Source organism: Urocampus carinirostris, chromosome 18 (genome assembly GCF_059441175.1).
Source record: "Urocampus carinirostris isolate Australia breed hairy pipefish chromosome 18, RoL_Ucar_1.0, whole genome shotgun sequence".
Lineage (NCBI taxonomy): Eukaryota > Metazoa > Chordata > Actinopteri > Syngnathiformes > Syngnathidae > Urocampus > Urocampus carinirostris.
The window spans coordinates 2592905-2610443 of record NC_142366.1 but is presented as its reverse complement, the minus strand read 5'-3'; the positions used below and the strand labels follow the sequence as shown (position 1 = coordinate 2610443).

The 17539-nt window shown below is 40.7% G+C and overlaps 1 protein-coding gene across 1 annotated transcript in view; it reads right to left on the bottom strand.

Moving 5' to 3' along the window:
• Positions 1-3869: 3869 nt before the first annotated feature.
• LOC148348015 (sodium channel protein type 2 subunit alpha-like) overlaps positions 3870-17539 on the bottom strand; it is an 82129-nt gene continuing 68459 nt past the window's right edge. The window contains exons 2-4 of the mRNA XM_088322849.1: positions 12930-13094; positions 12086-12229; positions 3870-4067 (exon numbers count right to left, since the gene is read on the bottom strand). Of these exons, the coding sequence (XP_088178975.1) occupies positions 3870-4067; positions 12086-12229; positions 12930-13052 (465 nt within the window). The 5' untranslated portion in view covers positions 13053-13094. The remainder of the gene's footprint in view (positions 4068-12085; positions 12230-12929; positions 13095-17539) is intronic.

Below are 17539 nucleotides of genomic sequence, written 5' to 3'. Positions count from 1 at the left end.
CCATCTTTCTTCTTTTGCCTTATTGTGAAGGAGTACCTTTCTATCAGCAGTATTCAGGTGCCCTGAAATTGACCGGCGACCCGTCCTTTGTTTGACGTCACTTATCCTGACACTGAAAGGAGATCAGTGGTTGTTTGTTGACCCACCATCCACTGTGAAGCAGGGCAGTGCCATGAAAAAGTGCTCGACCCTTAACTGATTTCTGTAGTTTTGTTTGTATATTTATCATGCAGGTAGGCGGGCCGTTAGAATGATAAGGGGTTAAAACTGGTTTGATTATCTGAAATCTTTGTTATAATAAATACGCAAAAAACTCAGAATTAAGGAAGGGGACACCTACTTGTTCATGGCACCGTAAGTGCCCTGACATTGACCGGCAACCAGTATTTTGTCTGTCGGCACGTCCCCTGACACTGATTGGAGATTAGTGGCTTTTTTTTGACTCCACTTTGGCGCCGAGGGGTTCCAGAAGCTTCATGTGACCCGAGAGCCTGTCGCTTGATTCCTCGTGGGTAGTTACAGGTTACATTTACTCGATTACATTTGCTTGAGTGAGTTTTGGGACATTTTGTAATTTTAAATCAATATACATTTTACTTTTACTTTTACTAGATTTGTGAAAAAGAAATGGTACTCTTACCTCACTACATTAGGCTACATTAAACCCGTTAGTTTTATCCCCTCTTTGTAAGTACGCCCATTTCTGCTCCACTTGTTTTCAGGTTCTTCGCTGTCCTAAGCCCGCCCTACTCAAAGGTGCCGCGCCAAAGACAGGCAGGTAATTTAAGTTAATGGACTTTGATGATTTGATGATCTAATTGAATGATTGTTTAAAAAAATTCAATAAATAAGACGTAGCTTCAGTTACTCAGTACTTGAGTAATAATTTCACCAAGTACTTTTTTACTTTTACTGATGTAAGTATTTGGAGGACTATGTTTTACTTCTACTTGAGTCGTATTATTTAACAGTGCTTTTACTTGAGTGAAATGTGTGGCTACTCTACCCTCCTCTGCTCGTGAGACGCCAGGATCAAAGGTGACACATGAGTAAGACATAAAACACACAATGGCAAAATAAGTGTGTTTGCTTGAGTGTCAAGCACAGCCTGTCAGGGTTGGCGCCGTGGAGGTGGGCCAAAATCCAGAAAAGCCTCTCGGCCGCACACAAACAAAACTCCGGCCGTCTACTTCATGGGGACGCAGAACATGGCTCCACTTGGCGCCTTCACCCCCGAGCGCAAAATCAGCATTAGCACACCTCGTCCACTGACCTCCTCACCCGACAACAGCGGCGTGTCCGCCAACTTGCCATCTCTCAACGGCAGCAGCCGCCTCGTTGGCTAAAAATATCAAAGTGTGAGGTGAGGACATGGGGCAGGGGATTTGGATGGTGGTGTACTTGGAAACAAGGGGGCGCTCAGGTGTGAAGCCACGTTTATGGTCATCTGACTGCAGAGGAATGTTTTTTTAACGGCTATAACGAAAATCTCTGACGAGTCTGTTTAAGGGGAGTTACGAAGCCAAACAGACGAATTCCGACAAAGATCGTCAAACGATGCGGTAATGCTGTTAGGCTAACTAACCACACCCTATGCATACAATGCTAATATGGCCTGATGGTAAATGGTCTGCATTAATATAGCGCTTTTTAAGTCACTGAAGACTTCCTTACACTGACCCATTCACGCACACACTCACACACTGATAGCAGCGACACCCATGCAAGGGGCTTGCATGTTGGGGGGCATTAAGGTTTCAGAACCTTGCCCAAAGGCACGTCGACATTTAACTCGAAGGAGCCGGGATTTGAACCTGCGATCTATTGGTGCCAAGGAGAGCGCTTTAATCCCCCTTTCTCTCACAGGGAGACAAAGGCTATTCCATTTTTCTGTAAAGTGTAGGGAGAAGGGAAAGGCGAGGAACATAATCCTTCTTCATGCAGTTTGGTCGTGAGTGTGCTACCAATTTTCCAATTTCTGCATCACAGTTAAGAGAGAAAAATCTGCGGTGAATTATGAATTTTGCAGAGCTTCAAGTATATCTTTAATTTACACATGTAATATTTAATCTTGTGTGTGCATTTTATTTTTAGATGTTGAGTAAATCGCAAATGTATGTTTTTGAGACAAATCTCTTGCCAAGAATATTGATATTCCATTTTCAGTTGGAGGAAGTTCTTTCCATTGGATAACACTGGGAATAGCTCCGTTAAATTTTGCATGGCCCATAATAAATCTCCAAAGTTGATACATAATCCCTGCATTAATACACATTTCAGAGTGCCCTATTTAGTGTAGCGTACGACTGTCCTCTTTGGCGCGATCCATAGGGGGCGATGATATTTCATAGGACAATGCCTTACAAAATATTTCCAGCTGCAGTTAATCACAAAGCAAGAAGAAATTCAAAGGAAGAGCAGCGTCTGCCTCATTTTCAAGAAGACTTGTTGAGGAACAGGACATTAATTTCAAGCATTTACACGCACTTCATCCAAAATGTAAGCACTTGAAAACACATTAAAATTTAAACATTTTCAAAGATTTCAAGCACCCGGAGGAACCCTGTCCCTTGTCATGCCACCTTGGTATTACAGTCCAGCTGACGACCTGGTGTTCTGAACACAACCTGGTCATGAAAACACAAAAAACAAAAGAGATCAACGTTCTTCCGGAAGCGCCGAAAAAGACACAGCCCCCTCACCTTCAAAGGTGAGTGTGTGGAAAGGGTCCACAAATTTAGGTTCCTCTGTGTCCTAATCAAACACGACAGCTATCATAAAGAAGACCCAGCAGCGTCTGCACTTCTCAAGAGTCCTCAGGAGGGACGAGCTAGAAAAGAAGCTGTTGCTGGTCTTCTACCACACATCCATCGAGAGCCTGCTGATATTTTCCACCAGGTACGGGAGATACACTGAGGCTGAGGGAGGCTTCAGAGGACATTGAAAGCAGCACAGCACATCAATGCGTGCCCTATCCCTTCTCTGATGGACATCTACTCCCCTCAGTGCTTTAGCAGATCCCAAAACATCATCAAGGACAGGATACATCCAGGTGCCCAGCTCTTTGGCCTGATGGCCTCTGGAAGGTGCTACAAGAATGAGGAACTGCTTCTTTCCCAAAACACTCTGAACTCTACAGCGTTCATGAGCATAATGTTCTGTACAACTGTCACTGTAAATATAAACATATTATACATCACACACATTATACTGTATATCAATAATATTTTGTTTTTAATGTTTTTTTTATACTTTTGAATGTGTTAACCTTTTTAATCTTATTTTAGTTGTGCTGTAAGGAGAATCCCTCCAATTTTGTCATGTATTTATAATGACAGTTTAGGCAATTTATTTAGTCATTTGATTATACTATGTGAAAAAAATGCAAATGAGAAAAGGTCCCCATATATTCACCAAAAAAGTGAAAGGTGGTGGTGTAAGATAAACATGACCAAGTGGGTAAGGGAAAGGTAAAGAAATGAGATTGGGCTTAAATGTCAGGTGAAGGGAATAGCTGAATTTGAAGCCAGATAAGTCAAGTCACATTTAAGACAAGTAATTGTCATTTTTGATGAAGTTGAGTTAGGTCCGGACTTAAGATGACATAATGGAAGTAAAGTCACCATGAAATTTAAGTTTCATCTAATCTTAAGCAATTCTAGAACTCAGGTCTACTCTTACATTACACTTGGTCTCTTTACTTGCATTGAATATCAACTTTAATACTCGTAATACGTTATTTGATGTTTTATAAGTTTGCCAATTAAATATTGCATGTTGCTATTAACTTTTTCGGAAGTGTGTCAAAAACAGACTTTAAATCTAAAGTGAATCCTCTTCTAAACTCTCCATGACAGTACCTTTATGCCTCACTCAGTAAACAATTCTTGCTCTTTACCAGTTATACTTTTTTTAACACTTATACATGGCCCCTGTTCACAAGGATATGAGTGCACCAGAATCTTGATGGCGACGGTCCGCACGGGATGGAAGGGACTGAAGAAGTACAGTGCAGATGTAGCGTTGAAACGAAATATGGCTTTTCCTTTGTTCAGCACTATGAAGGTCTGGCAACAAACAAAGAAAGAGAAAGTATTTAAATAACATTGTAGTAGGTTGCTTTTATCTGGCTCCTTTCAATGATGCAATGATACAATAACTCACGGGGCTAATTCAATTCCGTATAAGTGTATGTAGAGCTGCAACTAATGATTGTTTTAATAATCGATGAATCTGTTGTTTGTTTTGGACAGAAAGAAAAATATGGAACAAAACAATCAAAAACAATTGTCAAACAACTTTAAAATAAACAAAAATACAAAGCAATACACCTTCAAATATGTAAGGTACTCTTTTCTTACCACCTTATCCAAAAATATGTAGCAATGTTTTTGTCATGATTGCTCATTCAGGGCACCTGCGAATGCCCCGTTGGCGCCAACAGCCCTGAGCGCTGATTGGTTCATGGACTCTTTTTAAACCCGCGGCATCCAAGAGGAAGCTGTCAGACCGCCCTGCGAACCTACGCTTTTGCTAGACAAGCACCGTACCCTCCGACAATCTCCTGCTCTGTTTTCTCCTGCCTGTTACCTGTTGCCGACCTGTTTCTGGACCCGTTTCTGCCCTGCTCTTCCGTCCCGCAACTGGAACGTGGAGTCGTTAGTGGACGCCTATCTCCACAGCTTGGCGGACTATATGTTGGTGTCCCACACCAACCTTGATGAAGCGATTGCACTGAAGGCCCGAATCGATCGCCGATTCTCGCATTCTCCAAGTGCCCGACTCCGAACGTGAACTCGTGGTTGAAGTGGACGCCACGGATGTGGGGGTTGGTGCAGTACTGTCCCAGAGGTCGGCCGAGGACCACAAGATGCACCCCTGCGCCTTCTTTTCACGACGCTTATCCCCGGGAGAACGCAACTGTGACGTGGGGGATCGTGAACTACTGGCCATTAAGCTGGCACTAGAGGAATGGCGTCACTGGCTGGAGGGGGTGTCAGTCCCGTTCCTGGTGTGGACAGACCATAAGAGCCTGAAATACATCCGCTCTACAAAGCGCCTGAACCCGAGACAATCCGGCTGGTCCCTATTCTTCGCCCGATTTAACTTCACTCTTTCCAGTAATGTCAAGCCCGATGCCCTCTTTCGCCAGTTGCAGAAAGAGGACGATCAACCCCGTCTACCATCCTCCCTGCTTTCCGTGTGGTTGCCACCCTTTCCTGGGACATTGAGGACCGTGTCAGGGAGGCGCTCCGGGATCAAGCCGGGCCCAGTACCTGTCCTGATGGGCGACTGTTTGTTCCGGACGCTCTCCGTTCCGAAATTTGCCAATGGGGACACGACTCCAGCCCGCACCAGTAGCTTCTTGTCTTGGCGCTTCTGGTGGCCCTCCTTGGCAAAAGACGCTCTGGACTACGTAAGGGCTCGCCAAACCTGTGCCCGGAACAAGTCATCTAACCGACCCTCTGCTGGCCTGCTGCAACCCTTGCCGGTTCCCAGTCGTCCATGGTCCCACATATCTATGGACTTTGTGACTGGACTGCCTGCCTCGCAAGGAATGACAACCATCCTCACAATAGTGGATCGTTTCAGCAAGATGGTCCACTTTGTGGCACTACCCAAACTCCCTTCCGCCAAGGAAACGGCGCAGGCGCTCCAGTCGCATGTTTTCCGGCTCCATGGTATCCCCAAGGACATTGTTTCTGACCGAGGTCCCCAATTCGCTTCTGGTTATTGGAAGGAGTTCTATCGTCTTCTGGGGGCCTGGTCAGCCTCTCGTCTGGTTTTCACCCCCAGTCAAATGGACGATCGGAACGCCTAAACCAGGAATTGGAGACGGCTCTCCGCTGCATGGTTTCCCGGGAGCCTCTTTCTTGGGCACGGCAGCTGGTGTGGGTGGAATACGCCCATAACTCATTGGTCAGCTCTTCCACTGACATGTCCCCGTTCCAGTGCGTCTACGGCAATCAGCCACCTTTGTTTCCCAGCGATGAGGGAGAGGTCACCTGTCCTTCGGCGCTCGCTAACGCCCAGCACTGTCGCCGCACCTGGGCACAGGCACGGGCTGCTCTCCTCCGGGTAGTCGACACCTACTCCAATGGAGCTAACCGTCGGAGGACGCCGGCGCCAGCGTACCAGGTGGGCCAGCAAGTGTGGTTATCGTCAAAGGACCTTCCTCCTCGGGTGGAGTCAAAGAAGCTGGCGCCGCGTTTCCTAGGACCTTTTCCGGTGGACAAGATCATCAGTCCTTTATCAGTCTGACTTCGCCTGCCCAGCACCATGAGGGTCCACCCGACTTTCCACGTTTCCCGATTCAAGCCTGTCCGCCAGAGTCTGCTGGCGCCTGAAGCACCTCCTCCTCCGGCCCCACGCTTTCTGGACGGGGATCCCGTCTACACGGTGCGTCTCCTTCTCCGCTCCCGACGAAGGGGTCGGGCCTCCAGTACCTGGTTGTCTGGGAGAGTTACTGTTTCCTCCTGTTGGATTACTTTTTGCTTTTTTTTCCCCCCTGCCTGTTGGATTACTTTTTGTGTTCCTCCTGTCGGATTACTTTTTGTCTTTGTTCCTGGTGGATTTCTTTTTTTTGTGGACTTCTGGAGCTGTCCCTTGAAGGAGGGGTTCTGTCATGATTGCTGATTCGGGGCACCTGCGAATGCCCCATTGGCGCCAACAGCCCTGAGCGCTGATTGGTTCATGGACTCTTTTTAAACACCCCGGCTTCCAAGAGGAAGCTGTCAAGCCGCCCTGCGAACCTACGCTTTTGCTAGGCAAACACCGTAACCTCTGACAATCTACTGTGGTTTTCTTCTGCCTGTTACCTGTCGCCGACCTGTTTCTGGACCCGTTTCTGGACCCGTTTCTGGACCCGTTTCTGCCCTGCTCTTCCGTCCCGGCCATCGACCTGTTTTGCCCTGTTTCGTGCCTGATACTTGTTGCTGACCTTTTTTATGGACTCGATTACCGCCCTTGCTCCCCTGTCCCGGCTATCGACAAGCTTTCCTGCCGCGCACGACTATCCTCGCTCGACGCGGAGGCGCCACTTCCGCGTCCCGCCATCAGCTACCCGTGTCCGACGATCATCGTATCGTGGAAGCAAGCACTGCTCTCTATTTCAATAAAGCGTTTAACGAATGCCTATTGGGTCCTTTCTACGTTTCTGGCTTGTGACAGTTTTGTATACACAAAAAAATTATATCTTTGTAAACCCGCTTTCAAACTTTTGTCAACAAATTCACATTCTCAATATGAAAATGATAAATAATATTTTTAAGCAACTGCCCCTTGTGTAAAGCTGAACATGCCTTATTATTATTTTTTTCTTTTTACATTATTCATTTTATTTACTTATTTCATTTGTACTTCTGTAGCAATTTCTGTTACCTTGAAAATTGATAACTTTGTTTAACGATGAAACGGTCAAACATTACAAAATTGAAACTTGCATGCCAATTTCATTTGTAATTATGCAATGTTAAATTGAAAAAAAAAGAAGATTTAAGAATGTTTTTATCAAAATGGTCTTGGCGCCCTCTTCCGGACCATTGTGGTACTACAACTATCAGTGTCACAACGGAATTGTGTGCACTCTTATTTGCACTGATTTAGAATACTTAATGGTTCACAAATCACGTGACACAATAAATTGATGATCTAATTAGTTGCCAACGCTTTTAAAAAGCCTTTTTATCTATTAGAAAGATAGATAGATAGATAGATAGATAGATAGATAGATAGATAGATAGATAGATAGATAGATAGATAGATAGATAGATAGATAGATAGATAGATAGATAGATAGATAGATAGATAGATAGATAGATAGATAGATAGATAGATAGATAGATAGATAAATAGATAGATAGATACTTTATTCATCCCCGCAGGGAAATTCACATTTCCAGCAGCATCCCTGCGCTGAGAACAATACAATAATAAAGCAAAAAGAATGCAAAATACAAATACCCAATGTGACGTGCTAATACCCACTGTAGCGTGTTATAGAGAGGATCTAGATAGTGCTACACAGAATACACATTGCAATAAAATTCGGTAATATGCAATGTAGGGGGTGTGGTTTAATGTGGGCCTTTACTCTGCCAGGTGGAGTTAAAGAGCCTCATGGCATGAGGAAGAAAAGATCTCTTCAGTCTGTCCGTGGTACAAGACAGTGACAGCAGTCTGTCGCTGAAGCTGCTCTTCTGTCATGATATTTGTATTTGTATTTGTTGTTCTGGACAAATTCTACACATTCTCCTTTGATGGTTACAGGAGCCGGGTGAGTTATAGTTCTCCTGAAGTCCACCACCAGTTGTATGCATGCAATTGTAAGAAGTATTCAGATTTTAGTAGAACACACTCAGTAAAGAAGATAAATGGCTATTTTTCCCAGTCTGGGAAAAAGTCTGGATGTGTGTTTGTTCCCTGTTTTTGGCTTCTCCCTCTTTGCTAAACTGGCAGAGTGAACACAAAACACAAGCATGTGATGCTGCAGAGCCGTGAAGGGAAGCCGGCGAGGAAAGACCCTCAAGAGGAAGCGCTGTGATGTGAGGCTGGCGAGTGATGTGTCGCCATCCCTCGCCAGCCTATCTTACACTTTTTCACTTCGCCTCCCGTGGAGGCACTCAGGCAAATTGAGCAACTTAATTTTACAAAATTTCAACAGACTAAATCTTTGGGTGTCTATTTAAAAAGGATGATTGTGAATTTACAGAGCATTTACTACAAATATTCAACATTATGGGATCCTTACAATTGTGTAAAATATTTGCTTACTTTAAAGAGTCTTATCTTCATGTGATATACTCAATCCAATCAACAATTTGCCTGTGGAGTAAAGCTGCATTCTCCTGTTTGATGCTCCCCTGTATACAATAAAGTTTCTCTTTGTTACTTCCCCTAATATCCTTCCCCCAACAATTCTGTAACTGAACTGTAATATAAAAAAATTGTTGAAATTTTGGTCAGATGAGAATCAAGCCCTGAACTGATTACATCTAATGAGCTGAAATTAATGTCTTTGGTCTCTCATTGTGTGTTTTATTCAGAGATGTAAGGTGATAGACCAAATTCTATCGATAGTTACTATCATGTAATCTACAAAGAAGCAACCAGAGTAAGGCAGCTGTATTGGATGGGTGTAAGTTTTAGGGTTCATACAAAATTCAAGCACTTTTAATAACTTTCGAAGCCAATTTACCAAGTTATCCAGTGCCATCAAATAAAGTGATCTAATGTTAACCATGTGTTTTGCAGAACCATAAATACGATTTTAAGCTTACATGAACATTTATCAAGACATATTATTATTAGATCTTGAGTAAATCGCAAACATATTTTGTGGATTTGAATAATGTAAATATTTGTAAATATTTTTAAGACAAATGTCTCCCCATATAGGTGAAAAAGGACAGTTATATGTAGCTTATATTTTTATTTGCAGGGAATTCTTCTCATTACAACAGACAAACTCTACCTTCATTTTTTTGCATGGCCCACAATAGATGTCCATAATTGATACGCAATCCTTGCAGTAAAACACATCTTATAGTGCCTATTTAGCTGTAGCATGCACCCGTCAAACAGGGGGCGATTATGCTTCTTGAGATAAGATTGGGCTTAAAAATTTTTGCCTAACCCCATGCCGCGGTTAGGAAAGCCCAACTGACAAAAGACAATAGAGTCATTTCATTTAATTTTTAAGATGGACATATTATGGAAAAATACTTTTGATGGGCCAAGAGCAACATTCAAGCGGTGAATGTACTGTGGAATACGGAAATCAAGGCCTGGAACACAAGAACATTCAAGAATACGTCTGCTTGAAGTTACATAGAATCTTGTTAATAAAAAATGTATATGTACATGAGGAAGATTGATAAATTTATCTTGCAAAATTATATATGCTGTTTTATTTCACTTATATTCATAAAAGTTGAACTGAGTTTGAACTCAGTTCGGAGGAAGTTTTTAGGAGGCTGGTAAATTCTGACTTCAGTATAATAAGGGTTAAAATCTTACACTAGTTTTGGCCACAATTGATGAAAAATTGTCTTCTGAATAAGCTCTCCATATAATTGTTTTTTGAAATTCAAATTGTGAAGTTTTTGACGGATAGAAAAAGATTCCACAAGAAGAATATATTATAATATAAAACAATAAAACAATCCAAATGTTTGTCAAATAGCTTAACAATAATCAATTAGAATGACCATACACCGTTAGAGTATGGCCTACATTGAAACCATTTTTGGGTGGCATTTTTCATTTTGGCGGAGTAATTCACCTTGAACGTGAATTACCTGCCTTCTTTGTAAAATATTGATAGCTTAAACAAACTTATTCTGGCCTGAGAGGATAATGCATCGGTTATGATTTTTACAAAAAGCTAAACAAAGAGTGAATCATAACAGTAAAAGTGTTTTATTTGGCTAAGTTGATGATTTAACTATCGATCTACCCTGGTCATATGCCTCGAGAGGGATGGCCAACAGCAAGATAACACATATAAAAATCAAGAGAAGAAAGTAAAAAAGAAAAATGGAAAAAAGAAAAACACACACACAGAATTTTTGGACAATGGCCAATCCACAAACAAGAAAACACCATGTCACTCAAATCAGGGTGAGTGCTTCTGCTGATGATGATAATAGTTAAACAAATTCAGTGACTGAAACAAATATAAAGCCTAATTTGAGATTTAGAGCTAACAATTGTGAAAAATAAATTGTTTATTTTTGATTTGGAGTCTTGGGATATAGTGCTCAGAATGGATATTGCAACTTAAAGCGAGGATTTTGCCTCACTAATAATAAATATAAAGATAATTTGAGAAAATATACAAATAAATAAATAAAATTAGTTGTTTTTCAGGTTAAATTGAGCCATAAGGAAATAATATGTCTCAACAGGGGGGGATAAAGGATATCTAATTAGTATAACCTATTTTTAAAAAAAAATGTAGGTCTCTATCTCTCTCTATCCCTCTCTCTATCTTCCTCTCTCTATCTCTCTCTATCTCTCTCTATCTCTGTCTATCTCTCTCATCCACACAGGAGTCGGTGACCCTGGTGATCTGATACTGGTAAAACGAAAAACCTAGTCTAGTCCACGCTGGGACGGCCCTTACAAGGTTCTGCTGATCGCCCCCCACGGTTGTCAAAATACCTGGATTCACCAAGGCCACTGCAAAAGGATGAGAATGAGACGATGTTCGATGCCCTTGCCACCATGAAGAACCTCAGGAACACCATGGCCCAAGAAAAAGGCGTACAACAGGGATGGCTCGATTAGCTGTAATCGGGCAGCTGGTCTCAGGATAGTGTCAAGAATGTTTGTTGCCCATATGTAACATTACAAACTAATTCCCGACCAACAAGACTGATGATGATATCGACCTAGACAGCGTTGTCTAATGGACTTGTCCCTACAGCCCAAAGGGAAACCCCCTCACTGCACACACCACTGACATACGAAGATCCGAGCGGGTAAGGCCAGTCGGGCCCTGCTTACATCGCCGCCGACAGACTGCCAACAAGTCACCCAGGCCCGGGTTAGGCCCTGTGGAGACCACCGTGCAGGTGGGGTTCTTTTCTTTTTGTTTATTTTGTTTGTTTTAATTCTCGCGGTCTCTATCAATGACCCTTGTAGTTAACCATTGCTTACTACTTCGTGTTCGAAGAGATTTGTTTTTATTTTTGAGAAGAATGAATACACTGAAAAATAAGCCGTTTTTTGTTGTTGTTCGTTTTAGGTGTTCAATTTTTTGTTTGTTTATTATTTTTATTTTTTATTTTTTGTTAATTTTTTCCTTTTTGAAGGTTTTCGCCTCTCCATGAAATTACCAATCTGATGTGTGTTTTTTTTAATGATGTTTTAATTTGAAACTGCTGGTATTGTTTTTATTGAGGAAGAGATGACATTTTTCCTTTTCTGAGAACTCTTCTCCCTGTCTTCCTTACAAGTTCAAAATCCAATGATGTCTTCTCCCCTTACTTTAAGTGTCTTTTAAAGTTTAAACTTACAGTCTAACTGTTTACATTCGAGGATGTGCGACAATGTTTCACTTCTATCTTAAGGTTTTTCATACCCTTTGATCTTTGAAGTAGAACTGGTCAATGTCCTCCAAAGGGACTCCCACCAGGTGAGGGGGGATGTCAGCGTAAATGCGGGGCAGCTGTTTTCCCGCCTCCAGATCGGCCCGGGGCCGAGGGACCTCCACGTCACCAAGGTCCTGAAACACATACATTTGCAAATGTTGTTCTCAGTGAGCTAATGAATGCACACAAATTGAATAAGTATTGGTCACGTATAATTAGGTAAAAACATGGATTGTGAAGATTTGGTTTAACATGCGCCCAACCTCCCGATAGTGTTGCTGAGTCGGGCTTCCTCCTTAGCGACGCGCTGTTGGATCGCCGTCAGACCAAACACTATATCCTTTGTTTTTATACATCCAATAATATTTTGTTTTCATCAAACCATTCTTTTACTTGTTAATTTTTCGGTCATTTCTGTGTGCAATTCCTGTACGATTTTTACCAGCGTATTATTTAAGTACAGCAAATTGAATAAATTTGTATTTGTTTATAAATTACATAAGTCATTTATATACAATAAAAACAATAACAGTCTTAGCACAGACTCCAGGGGTAAAGCTCATAAAACTTGAATTCCTGTCACGAATTTGAACCTATTGAGATCTGTTTGAGAGATACGATTTTACCCAGCGATAAGCAATTCCTCAGAGTATAACAGAATATAACTTGTCGTCTATCTTGTGCATCAAAAGATCAATTACAAACGTTGCTCTTGCAAACAGTAAACTAAGGAATACACACAAATTTAATACATTTCGGTCATGTACAATTACGTAAAAACAGGGATTGCAATCATAGAAGAGCTGTGGTGATTTGGTTTAGTGTGCGAGATACCTCCTGGTAGTGTTTGCTGCGTCGAGCCTCCTCGTTGGCGATGCGCTGTTCGATTGCCGCCAGGGAGTCCGGCGTGAAGCGCTGAAAGCTCTCTGGTCCCATTGGAAACACACAGCCGGCCATCTTGTCATCCTGATCCTGCTGCTGGCTGGCCCACGCTACCAGCTGTGAAACAAATGGGAAATGCTGTCAGTTGAAAGTACATCCAACCTGTGCTATTTTTTAATAAGTTGGGGCACAACCCATTGCCACTTGTGCTGTCAGCCCAACTAATAAAACCCTCCGTTTTATTATTTTATCCATCTTCTTCTGCCAAAGTTTGGCTTGCTAGGGCTTTGAGAATGATCCTCGGTAAGAAAAATGTCATCTCGATCGGGAATCGTGTGCTGTGTCTTTTTTTAGTTTGTTTGTCCCATCCGGAATGAATGGGCTATGATTTTTTTTCCATGCGAAATGAATGGGCACTTTTATTTCAAATGAAGCTTGGTCAGCATTGTAACCAGGGAAGTTTCCAGGGTGTCCCAAGTGGGTTACTGACCCACATGGGCAGAGGGCATGATAACAAGTGGATGCTAACGAGTAGATGCTAACGACTAGATGCTAACAGTTATATACTTACCAAACATGCTTACGAGTTATACTAATGGCTACATGCCAACGAGTCAGGTCAACGACTACAGGCTAATGATGATGGATGTGAATGAGTTGATGCTAACGAGTCATGCTAACAAAAACATGCTAACAAGTCATCCAAACCGCAACATGCTAATGAGTCATGCTTACGGCTACATGCTAACAAGTAGATTCTAAAACGTCATGCTAACGGCTACATGCTAAAAATCCCTGCTCACAGCTACATGCTAACAAATGGATGCTAATGAGTCATGCTAATAGCTACATGCTTACGAGTCATGCTAATGTTTATATGCTAATAGGTTTTGCTAAAGGGTACATGCTAACAAGTAGATGCTAATGAGTAGATTTTACAGAGTAGATGATAATGACTACATGCCAGAACCCAGCTCCAACTGTCACAATTGCCGTGCGGATTGTCTAGTTGTTTACTTATTTGTTTGAAAAAAACTTTCTCTCTCTTTGTCTCTCTTCCTCTATCGCTCTCCTCTTTCTTATACTCTTTCCCTCTTTTTTGTTTATTGCTTTCTCTATTTATCTTTCTCTCTTTTTCTCTTTCTCTATCTCTTTGGTTTCTCATTCTTTCTCTAATCTACGGGTCTGGCTTCACAGAAGAACATTTTTTTCTTCCACGTGGCCCCGAGCTAACATGAGTCTGACACCCATGCACTAATTCTTCAATTTCCCTAACAATCGGAGTTAGGAAAAGCCCCTGAAACAAGTAGGATGAGGGATTCTGGGGAGAGTCTGAGAGCGTTTCTGAGCCGAGGAGGGTCTGATTGAAAGATCTGATTAAGCAGTGATGAAGACACACTCGGAGTGAAGACCCAGGCTGAATGCAATCAAGCCCACTGAAAGCAATCAGACCCTCCTCATACCTGGCTTAGACTTAAACACCAACAGCCAGGATAGTTCTGCTTCCCTGCTTGTGTAGTGCTGCCCCTTTTATTCTGTTACCTTCGTTATCTCGTCTACAAGGGGGTGCTTGCAAGCACCGGGGTGCCCCCTAAGGACAATTGAGGTTCCTGCGGACCTGTTCTGAAAATAGCTCACCAGTGCTGGGTCATTGTCATTTTCTGATAAAATAATTGTTTTATTCAACCCTATTTGTGAGAGTTAGCCTGGTAATGACATGGTGACAACATAGAAATAACATGATAAGTTGTTATTTTGGAAATGTAAATGAATAAATTCTACTTCCTTGCCTTCTTGGACAAAAACATATTCAGGTATTGATACTTATTTTTAAACAATAAAGAGAATAGAATGAGAATAAATTACTGCATTAAACAAATGCATTTTATCATCTTTTCATGATTTATTTTGTAATAAATACAGCAAACTAAATTGATGCGTTTCACAAAGCAAATGCGCAAATGATGTGCAGTTTTTAGATAGCTATCTGGCTACCCTTAAAGCTTTGTAGAAAGCTATCTTCCGACCTTTTTTTAGCTATTTGGCAAGCTATCTAGCTAGCTTTTTACCCGTTTGCATGCCATCTAGCTAACATTTAGCCTTTTTGCTAGTTAGCAAGCTATAATTTGGCATCCTTTCTAACTAGCTTTCTATCTATTTTCCAACTTTCTATTTGACTATTTAGTCAACTTTTTACTCTTTAAGCGAGTTATCTAACTCCCTTTTAGTTTTTACTCTATTTAACTTTTTAGCTAACTATCAAGCTACATTTTTACTTTTTAGCAAGCTATCTATCTAGCTTTTAAAATTGTTGCATATTTTAAAAGTTTGCGCTAATTACTAAGAAAAAGTAGCTCAACGCTTAAAAAAGGTTAGAGACCCCTGTTTCTATACTATAAGGGGCACCCTAAACTACCAAATTGGGCAGAAATTTAAACGTGCAATTTGTAATACGTTACCATATTTGTGCAATTATTGATCAGTCAATATATTTTATCGCTGAGCATTATTGCGTAACAATGGTGGCAATGGGGCTTTAACCAGATAGAAAAAAAGAAGGAAAGGCCATTGCTAGCTTTTTATTTTCCCCCCTTTTCTTTTATTTTTCTTCTTCTGTGTCTTTTCCCCTTCTAGCTGTTTTACTTAATTTTTTCACACTTTTTTTCACTTGTTTTTTTTCATGCTTTTTTTCTTATTTTTTCTCCATTTTCCTTTTTTGTTTCTTTTTTATCACTCTTTCCTCTTTTTCTTTTTTTATTCCTGCTTGCTTTCTTCTTTTTTAGCTTTTATTTTTTCTTACTTAACTGTTTCTTTTTTAGTTTTTCCTCTCCCCTTTCCATTTATTTATTTTATTTATTTATTTTTCCCCTTAACTTTATTTTTTCCTTGCTTTTTCCTCTTTTTCTTATTTTTTTCTGAATTTTTCTTCTTCTTCTTCCTTTTCTCTTTTTCCTTTTTTTCTTTTATTGTTTGGTTTATTTCTTCCCCCAGCTTTTCACTTCTTTTTCCTGCATCACCTTTTATTCTTATAATAATTAATTAATTACAATGATTACAATAATTACAAAAGTTCACTACAGCCCCTTTTTTTCCTTCAAAAACGTGCAATAAGAACCATACACAGGGTAGGATATCGGGATCATACCAATATTTTATTCATGCAGTCCAATTTATTGAAATTGGATGATTTAATAAAATTTTTCACTTCACAACTGTTATTTAAGGTCAACAAAAACATAGTCCCAGAAAACATACAAAGATTATTCACTCGGAAAGAGGGAAATTATAACTTGAGGGGCTGTGGTGAATTCAAAATCCCAAAGGTGAGAACCACCAGGAGAAGTATGTGTGTGTCTGTGTGTGGAGTCAGACTTTGGAATAGTTTGCATAATGAAATCAAACAATGTCCAAATATCCATGTGTTCAAATTTAAATACAAAAAAGCATTACTGGCGAAATACAGAGATGAAGAAAATGGGATATGAGGGAGACTGGAAATAATGCACTTCAAACTATGGCTAACTTGTTGTTATTGTGCTATTATCACATCAGAACTGTTATAAGTATTGTGTTTATTTTTATTGATATTATCACTGGTGCCACAGTGACATTATGCGCATTATGACGTTGAGGGATGGGTATTGCGAAGATTAGTGTATAAAATATGTGATTATTGTAACTATTATATTTATTGATATCTGACCTATGTAATAAGTATATCCATGAGATTTTGTTGTATTGGACACAAGAGGAGCTATCTATAAAATGTATTCAATAGGGAAGATAAAGGGGTAGGAAAAATAAGCATCTGCTTCTGACTACCCCTTTTCGAACATGTTGTGTGACATTATTTCGTTGTTGACTCATTGTTTTTGTCCTGTTTTTATTTTTATGTTCGAAATAAAGTTTTCATTCATTCATTCCTTCATTCATTCTTCTTTCTATTCTCACTTTTTTTCTTATTTCATTATGTTTGTCTTTCTTTTTTAATCCAGACTGCCATCACCACTACATCCAGTTTTCTTTAGGTGGGCAGAGCGTGTCCATGGGTGGGCACTGCCCACTCCTGCCCCCACTGTTAACGCCCCTGATTCGTACACATTTTCCATAGGCAAATTCAAGCACTTTTTAAAATTTTTTAAACCATTTTAATTCTTAAAAACCAAACATAGTGCAGTGGTTAGCACACTCGTTTAACACGCGAAAAGTCCCCAGTTGGAGGCTGGGAGAAGACATATGTTGCCCTGAAGAGGGATGGGCATTACCCAGTTGTATTTGCCCAAGACAGACCACAGGACATGGTTCCCCTTTGACCTTAGTGGTTAAGGGATACCAATCAACTATTAAAAGAAGATATCTGATGTTAATCATGTATTTTGCAGATCCACAAATATATCTGGAATCTACAAATGTGATTTTTAATTTGGCATGCGCAAGACATGATTTTTGGATCTTTTAGGGAATTGTGAATATATTTGTGAATCGGAACAATACATGTGTAAATATTTGTGAGGCAAATCTCTCCTCATTTAGGTGTCAGGTAAAATGACGGTAATATGTAC